General features: G+C 40.6%; 1 protein-coding gene across 1 annotated transcript; it reads right to left on the reverse strand.

The window, feature by feature from the left end:
- Positions 1-3535: 3535 nt before the first annotated feature.
- On the reverse strand, positions 3536-9218 carry opn8c (opsin 8, group member c; the record flags this gene model as incomplete). Its single annotated transcript, XM_079255076.1, has 4 exons — positions 3536-4042; positions 5909-6240; positions 6369-6662; positions 9116-9218. The coding sequence occupies 4 exons, from the start codon at positions 9216-9218 to the stop codon at positions 3536-3538; spliced, it is 1236 nt and encodes a 411-aa protein (XP_079111202.1).
- Between the last annotated feature and the right edge of the window lie 375 nt (positions 9219-9593).

Here is a 9593-nt window from a genome sequence, read left to right on the forward strand (position 1 = left end):
GTTTTGTGAACACAAACAACTCAGTTAGCTTCAGGAAACTTGTGGTTGATCTTGGTAAATGTTGCTGGACCTTCATTTCATTGTCATGATTACAACAAATGCGATGCAGCACCAGTTCTATTCTGGTTTACATCCAGTATACACAGCAGAGACTGGGAAAAGGATGATGCTAAATGCCAATAAAAACTTTAAATGCGAGGACACTGTTTTTATACCTCCTGTTTCTGTTTTGCATGACTGTTTTTCATACTTTTTGGACGCGTGTGAAAGAACCCGGGATCAGGTGCGACTATTACTTTCATTACCCGACGAACGTGGGATTATTTTCAAGTATTTGGTTTATTTTTACAAAAATAACAAGCGTTATCATCCAACAGATCTGCACTCAGCTCGAACAGAAATCTGTTTGTCTCTTCTTCTTTACCTTCACAGATTTAGGGAAAGAATGCAGTCTTGAGTTGATTGCAACAACTTGATCAATGTAATCAAAATCCAGTAAACAAACTGGATTCTTGGATTCGTAGACTTCCACTTTCTGCCTGTTTTGTTATACATACACTACCAGTCAAAAACTGTTTAGACCAAATGTAATATGAAAGTGTGTCCAAACTTTAAACTGGTACTGGAAATGCAGACGAAATTTCTTCCTTGATGAGGTTCTCATTTATGAGAGTCATATGGTGGCCCGTAGATGAAAGATGGGCTTCATATTCGTGCTTCCAGGCCCCCCATCTCACCAGGTTCTGTAACTACTTGTACCAGGCATGCAAACTCCAGCTAGGAGATTCAAACAAACAAACAGCACCTTTGCCCTTTTGTTGTCATCATTTTGAGTTGGCTCTGATCCTAGAGGACTCGATTCAGAACTGTCTAGAGAAGTTAATGGTTTCCATTCAGTTGTAAAAAGCTCAGCATGGAGCCAATTCAGATGACAACTCTGTTTTCATCTCGGCTGTCTGTTTGCGATGATGGGCTGCACTTAACAAGCTTTAGGGTCCGTTCACATCAGGATAGTCCGCTAGACTCGGTCTTATTGGGGACTCGGCTCAGCTGTAGGTGAGTGTATCCATTCAGACCAAGATCGTGTTCACGCTGCGATTTGGTCAAAACACACCAAACCTTCACAATATTATATCCCCATTCCCACTAAAGGTGGTGCTGAACTAGAATTTAGTAAAAGAGAGAACAAGACCGGCGTGAAGAAGAAAACTCTGTTACGAGTTAAACATGGAGAACAAAACTATCGTGTTTTCCTTGAGTCTCCGTTGCTGTATTGAAGAACACAATGGTTGTGGTGAGCTCATGAGGGGTCGTGTAATTTCATTTCCCAGCTGCTTCAAATGATGGAGGAAACAGTGCATTGCTTTGTAGCTTCGCTCATCAATGAAGCCTATTGTGTGGACGTTACATCATCAGCAAAACACTACAAAGCCTGGGTATACATCTGAGTGCTCATGTTTAAAGACCTTGTACAGAAACACTATCTACTGTGTGTGCAGGAATGTAAAGTGGAGCTTTGGTTGCTTGAAAATGTTTTGGGGTTTTTTTGTCACGTTCGGTTGGTGTGCATCGCCGCTGTTTATTTGGGCATGTGACTTTATTGGGTGCACTGAGGATGTTAGCTCTGGGGAGTACTCTGGAGAGTCTACATTGGGTTACAGCTTCCAGGATAGCTTGATGAAGAGGTTTGCAAGCTGATTATGTCTCACCGTCGCCAGCTCACTCCCCTTTAAAATGTGATCGATGATGAAATCAGTCAGGTCTAATTTTCTTTCTCTGGGCCACAGTCATGAATTTTTTGCCTACTTACAATCAGGGAAGCAACATTTATGTAAAATGTGGTGCCCTTATTCATTATCCATCAGTGTCTGCCACTTTATTGGTCATTACAGCACATCTGTGTGTAGTTTCTAAATATTTGCGTGTACATTTGAAAACTTATCTGCAAGTACTCAAAGTTGCACACAAAATGGTTTATACAGTTTGCAAATCATGTAATCCACGCAAGACAATACTGAGTAGATTTTTCCGTCAAAGAGACACAGTTGTTTATTGTGACTGTCCCTTCCTGGGAGGACTGTGGGTCACCACTGTTTTGTACACCTTGATAGTAATTTGCATCATTAATTGTATTTTTGTCTTTCTTGATGTGCTGGAAGCCTTTTTTTTTTTTTTTTTTTTGGCACGGCAGAGCATGGCTCCTGCCTTCCTGTGTGGATGTGAAGCACATGCGATGTATGGTAGCGTGACTGGGACAATCTTTCTCCTGAACTGCCTGAACTAAAGATCTTCTTTTTTATGGTTTTATTTAGTTCCTTTTTTACTTTTTGAACAAAACTTTTTTGTTACATGAATCCAGTTTCATGCTTTTTATCCCTACTTCCTTCCCAAACACTAATGGTTCCGATTTAGTGAGACCGACGACAAAGTGTCACCATCATGGCTCCTGTCACATGACACAGCACTTCCTGGCAAACAGCTGCCGATAAAAGATAAAAGATATCGTCTCACAAATTTGAAGTGGATTGTAGATGTTTCCCTGCTGCAACACATCTTAGTCAGATTAAGAGGCTTGTGCAGAACTTGACATGTTGTTCGAAGGAATTTTATCTAAATCAGGTGCATTGCAACTGGAAAACATCTGAAATTTGCAGAATACTGGCCAATAAAGTCTGTAATTAATGATGCCCAATTTTAATTAATAAGACATAGGAAAACTAGTTGTATTTCAGAGAAATTGTTTTAAAATAGTTTTGTGCACACCCCACTAATTCAGTGTCGGTAAACTATGGAAACCTGTTGATTGTAATAAAGATGAACCGTTTTGACATGTTTTAGTTATTCTTAGTCTTTATTCTGGATCCTATTCTTAACAGTACAGATGAGGATCAAAGTAGTGTATCAATCTAGTTTCAGTTGTAAAATCATGTGCTGTAAAACATTTAGTTAACATATGAATGAAGACTCAGAAATGACCTCCGTGCTGTCTTCACTGTGTTTTCTATTGAACTGAACAGCACAGTAACCATATAAGTCGAACAAACACCTCATAAACTTGGAGACAAGATTTTTAGAGAAAAGAAAAGAAAAAAGCTTTCTTTGGTTCTATTTGTTGAATGGAAACAAAAACCAAAGCAAAAAAAAACAACAACTCAGAATCAAATAAATTGCAGATGTCATAAAACATCTAACAACATCTAATGCAAAGTTCAGCTCGTTTCCCTGGTTTAGCCCTCCGGCGAGACTCGAACCATTCGCCCGATGCCATCTGGATTAAGCACCAGTACTCCCCTAACCCGTTCTGAGCCTCTTAAGTTTTGTAGAAGTCTCTCAATAACCCATTAATTTGATATGCTTGCAGCAGGAAAACATCTAAGCTCTGCAGGACAGTCTCGGTGGTCCTTATTCAACATCATTACAGCAGCATAAGCAACACAACCTGATTAATTGCAGAATAATATCTGCTTGTCAGTGACTTTTTGGAGTGTAACTGAGGTGCCTTTGACCCACATTGCTTCCATCTCTGTAAAACAGTTCATATGGAGACAGGCTGGTAGTCTTTGGCAGTATTGTCCATGACAGTGGGGACATTTTTCGATGTGGACCCCCAGCAGGCGACCACCTGCCTGCCTGGTACACGACTGCTGCTGGTGCGCGTCCCTTTACTTTTAGGCTTGCTCCTACTGCGAGTTCTGTCCTGAGAAAAACCAAAAACCCGTTTTTGGACGCAGCCTCGTTCCTGGAGCTGAATGTGGATGGGATGAGGGGCTTGTTGGCCTGTGGAACTGTGCACCCCCACTCGGTTTCCCCCAAGTTTGCGGTAGGACGACAGAAGAAGGGAACGCAGCTCCCGTTGGAAGGTTTTGTTGAAGTAGAAGTAGATGAAAGGGTTGTAGATGTGAGAGCTTTTGGCGAAGAGGGCGGGCAAAACAAAACCTTCTGGAGCCATGTAGCGGGGCTCATTGTGGAAAATGAAGAGGAAGGACACGACTGCATAAGGGGCCCAGGCGATCACAAAGCCCAGACTGATGCAGAAAAACATCTGGAAAGGGAAGCCGTGGAGTAGAAAAAGATTACTTGCTGAACAAACATGAAATGAATGAATCAACTTTTATGACGCATGCTGGAAATCTCCAAGGAGACTACCCTGATAAAGAAAAACAACAACAAATCAATAATTATGTGGCTGAGCTGCATAAAAATGTCTTATGTTTCCATCTGATTTGTAGCTAAGAATGACACATGAAAGTCATGTGATGAAGATGATCTCAACCAGAAATGTGACATTTTATTCTATTTTCAGCAGCAAAGCAGAAGCAATATTCAGTAGCAATGTAACCTCCATGTAAGCCTGAACTTTTTTTTCTTTACACCACAAACTTGCATTATTTGGAGACCCTTTCATAATTTTTATTACTTGCTTTAAACCAAATGTCTTATGCAACGGTTCCCACAGACAAAATTACCTTCTGCTGGTTGTTGCAAGGCCGTGATATTTCTTAAATGCCTTTCGTTTAAGCAATAGGTGTGTTATGTAAGTGCAAAACACACTTGTATTCAAAAATATGAGAGCTGTTTAACCAAGCTCTGCAGAAAGACATCTGCCAAATTCAAAGTAGATTGGTTCTTGATAAAAGGGATGAGACATCTTAAATGTCTATAAAGATGGCTGCAATTTTAGTTCTCATGTTTCAATAAAAGGAGACATTTTACTTTAAGACTTTAACTGATCCCCTCCAGCAGGTTTCTGGGATGTTAGCTGCCATCTTTTGGTATGCTAATCAACAGACTGATCCGGTGTGTTTGTGGGTTGCCTCTCAGTTGCCATTGCTGGCAATATCAGCTGATATCTGGGGGATTAAAGCATCCAGCAACTTCTTTTCATGGTCTGATTTTAATGGGATTAGTGCTGATGCTTAATTATGAATCTAAGGTGAAGATTAGCTACAATAGTCTCCTGATCTGACTTGTTATATAAATGCTTAACTTGACTTTTCACCACAAAGACTTTGAACTCAGCTGAAAATGTCACTAAAAATAAAAGAGCTGAAAGGCAAATTGGATATGTTGTCTTATCAAAGCAAGTTAATTGTTTCTTCTGTTTTTGGGTAAGTCAGGGTTAACCCTAACCCTCATGCTGCTGTAATATGAGCTCTTATGACAAAAAAAACTAAAGACCATTCCTCAATTTTTAAATAAACTTAAAGGTGGAGTATGTAAGATTTTCAATATTTTCAAAATAAATTAACTAAAAAAAAACTACAATTATAATTAGATTGTTTTTTAAACATGTAGGTTCCAGTCTTTTCACATTTGATGTGTTATTAAATTACAAGTTTAATTAATGACAAAGATCCTTCTTGAATGTTTTCTGACCAGTAAAAAAAAAAAAGTACTTTTTTTCCACCAGTAGGGTGAGTAAAAGCCCATTTATTGCAGAGCGGCTCTGAGCTACAGCTCACAAGCGATTCCTGCCCTCATTAGAGCTGGCAAGGAGGAGGGGTGAGTTTTGCTCATTACTGCCAACCTGTGGTCATTTGTGGAGGTAGCAGTCTTGTGGTTTTGCTCATGACCTGGTGTTTGCTATCTAGTGGTGGAAAGAATCGCCTTGAAATCTTACATACTCTGCCTTTAAGGTGATCAAATAATGACTTTTTTGGCCTAAACCTTTTCCGAATCATGACCACCAACATATTTAAGCTGGTGGCTGCAACTCCAGTCCAATAAACTTGTAAATCCTAAATATGAGGTTCATAAAAAGAATCAATAAAAATCTATTTTAATAGAAGTTGCATCACTTTTACAGGTGATGTAATGTTTAACTCAGCCTTCGTTATAAAATGTGTTATATGTGTGCTAAAGCCCACAGATCATGCCCTCCTGGGTGAGAAGCACAGCAGCGGCTCACCATGGAGATTCGCTTTTCAGCGTGACGCAGGTTGTTGCGGATTCCTCTCGCAGACAAGGAGTAGGAGAAGCGAGACAGCTTGTAGAGGATCCGACACTGTGACACCACAATGAGAAGGACAGGAACTAGCGTGAAGCCAGCAAAAGAGCAGATGACATAGAAGGCATCCTTTGTTGAGGTATGATAGCCCCTCCAGGCGATGGTGCAGGAGAGCCCATAAGGCTCGGGGACATACTCGCCCCAGCCGAATAAAGGGAAGCTGGACCAGACCGCAGAAACCAGCCAGATGAGGCAGCACATCAGCCGGATGTTGGCTCCTTTCAGCCACACGGCTGTAGAACAAACCAGGAAAGCGTCAGTCTGATTTTGTGTGGAATTAAACACATGAAATATAACTTTTTTTTTTTTTAAATAAAACATTTTTATAAGTCTTGCTCCTCTGTAAACATAAAAGCCTCACTGTTAGCCAGGCTGTAGCAGGTCTTCAGGTAGCGGATGATGCTGATGGCGGTGATGGTGAACATGCCGCACAGGCCGAAGATATAGCAGCCGAGGCCGTAATAAACACAGGTGATGTGTCCTCCCAGCCATACATGGTGGAAGGAAGAAAGGATGGAAAGTGGGTAAAAGCAGATGCAGCAGAGGAAATCCACCACCGCCAGGTTGATGCACAGCAGCTCCGAGCCTGCCATCTTCTTCCTTCTGCGGTAACAGATCACCAGCACCAGCCCGTTGCCCAGAACAGAGAGCAGAACTGCACAGCATGGGAGAACAGACATGAAGAAACTGTGAAAAATTTTTACTGGACAAGAAGCTGCTTTGTCACAAACAGTGACAAATGTCACCAGACTGCATAATCAATATAAAAATACAGTTATGTGGGGGGAAATGGTCAGGATTAGGATTTTTGGGATAAGCAATGTAGATATCAACATCATCTTTATCAAAATAAGATTTTGAATCCCTCTCTCCGGTTCGGGAGTGAGGTCCTGCCACAAGTGGAGGAGTTTAAATAATCTTGGGATCTTGTTCAGGAGTGAGGGAAGGATGGAGCCTGAGATTGACTCGCGGATTGGTGCGGAGTTTGTAATAATGCAACTCTATGCTGGTCTGTCGTGGTGAAGAAAGAGCTGAGCCTAAAGGTAAAGCTCTCGATTTACCAGTCGATCTACGTTCCTACTCTCACCTATGGTCATGAGCTGTGAGTCGGGACCAAAAGAACGAGATCTCGTATACAGGCGGCTGAAATGAGTTTCCTCCTCAGGGTGGCCGGGCTCTCCCATCCGGGAGGAGATCAGAGTAGAGACACTGCTCCTCCGCATCGAGAGGAACCAGTTGAGGTGGCTCGGGCATCTGGTCAGGATGCCTCCTGGACATCTCCCTGTTGAGGTGTTCCAGGCACGTCCCTCTGGGAGGAGACCCCGGGGGAAGACCCAGGACACGCTGGAGGGATTATATCTCTCGGCCGGCCTGTGAACACCTTGGGATCCCCACCAGTAGAGTTGGCAAATGTGGCTGGGGAGAAGGAAGTCTGGGCTTCCTGCTTAGGCTGCTGTCCCCGCGACCCGACCCAGGAGAAGCGGTAAAAGACGGATGGATACATTTTGAAGCATTTAAACTCCATAATATTCATTTAACATAGAAATCTTTGATAGAACTTATATCAAATGGAGTTGTGATCCCAAACCATGATACTTTCATCACCATGCTTCACAGTTAATTTGACATTTTGCAGTAAATCTGCTGCAAACATATCTATTAAAATTGTCTACATACATCCTCTACCTTAAAGGTCTGTCATAGTAAATTTTTTCACATTATTTTTTGTTATCTTTCACTTTTTTTCATATGTTATTCATTCAAATTTCACAGTATTCACTTGTAATGAAACACGCGTCATTTTTAGGCTAACTTGAGACAAATATTTCATTTTTACGGTCGCTAAATGGATGAAATCCATTTGGTAGTCGGGAAGTTCTGAAAAGCAGTGGCAGAGCTGGACTTTTATACATTGGGAGCCAGAAGCTTGGTTAAACTATATTAAGGGGGCATATACCATGAAAGAAAATGATTGTCCTGCTCTTTCTAACACACTCACATACACTGCTGTAAGAACTGCTGTCACATCAGAGAGCCATAAGAAATAAAACATATTAATATTAATAATCTGGCTCAGCAAGTGGAATTATTTACAACAATTATTTGCACCTAATGGTGCAGGGAAAGGTGAGTTGATTGTTGTTGGGGTGCATTATGCAGTGCATGATTTAGTAGTAGAAGGATCGTTTCTGGTTTGCTGTCTAGCTAACTTTATAGCTAATTTTCAGCTTCATTAAGGAAATATTCACCTCCAGTGACCCATCAGTCACCTGCGGTGACACCAGGGCTCTCCAACCAAATTTCTAGTTAAAATCTTACTCTGATTTTACTTCAAACATCAATGTCTTTTCCTGACATTTTAGACACAAATGCAAACGTAAAAGAGAAGAGGAAGAGGAAGCAATCACTTCAAAGAGACATTTTACATCTGGGTATGATGAAGACAGACACTTCAGAAGTGATGAAACATCAAACCCTTGTTGTCAGAGGTTTAGATTAAACAAAATCCTCTTGTAAGATGTTTTAATTAATGATGAATTAATGATGAAAATGGTATTTTATTGTTCTAATAATTAACATTTGATAAATATAGCTTTGTGCATACATTTTTTACCTAACTTTAACACCTAAATATCTATTATATATGTAATATGTTTGAATGAATTATTATTAAACTAAAGAACCTTTTAAATGACCCCAGTACTCTATGAGGGTGCACAGTGAATGAGGAACTTTCTTGTTGCTTGAGACTTAATGAGTACATTATGAGTACATTATGGCAAAATATTCCACACATAAGTGTAATAATTGAGCTTTATAGATGTAAATAAAATGTAAATGGACTTAAATAAAATTTAAAAAAAAAAGAATCTCATGACTTAGAAATTATTGTATCATAGAGCATAAATAATTTCAGATAAAAAAAATCTAAAAAACTGGAAAATCCTTCAATTTTTAAACTTGCTGCTTTTCTAAAGTGTATGATGTTTATGCTCTGTTTTTGTAGGGAAACTAGTCTGCCACATTTTTAAACCATGACACTGTAAGTGAAGTTGTGAAAGCGCTCTGAGGTGGGAGAGAGATGCGGAGAGAGATAAAAGTGCATACCGACAGAGAGGATGGCCAGTCCCACGCATATGTCAGCAGCTGGAGTCAGTTTGGAGGAGAACACTGAGATGGTCCGGTTGGCATCGGAGGAGTTCAGAGGCATCTGTCCTGTGGCAGGCGAAGTCCAGACTTGTCTGTCAAGGTGAGATGTAGGCTGACTTTCTTTTATGAAAGGAGGCGGGAGGGTTGTCATGGTAACCTGAAGCGTGAGATCTGCTGGAAATGCGAGTGTTGCGGTAAGATCCAGAATTTCAGCAGGAGAGAAGAAAGGTTTCACTACCTGATTAAGGTTGTAGTCCAAAAGATAACAGACGTCAGACCCACAGTCCAGCGAGTGGAAACTACCGACACTGCAAACTAAAGAGGATCTTTTCCATTTCTCTTACTGACTTTACTTTAAAGCATCATCTCAGGCCACACGTTGTTTTATATCTATAACACACACATACACACAAACAACTTGACTGATGTTTTTTTT

The sequence above is a fragment of the Telmatherina bonti genome, assembly GCF_933228915.1.
Source record: "Telmatherina bonti genome assembly, chromosome: 16".
In the NCBI taxonomy this organism is placed as follows: domain Eukaryota; kingdom Metazoa; phylum Chordata; class Actinopteri; order Atheriniformes; family Telmatherinidae; genus Telmatherina; species Telmatherina bonti.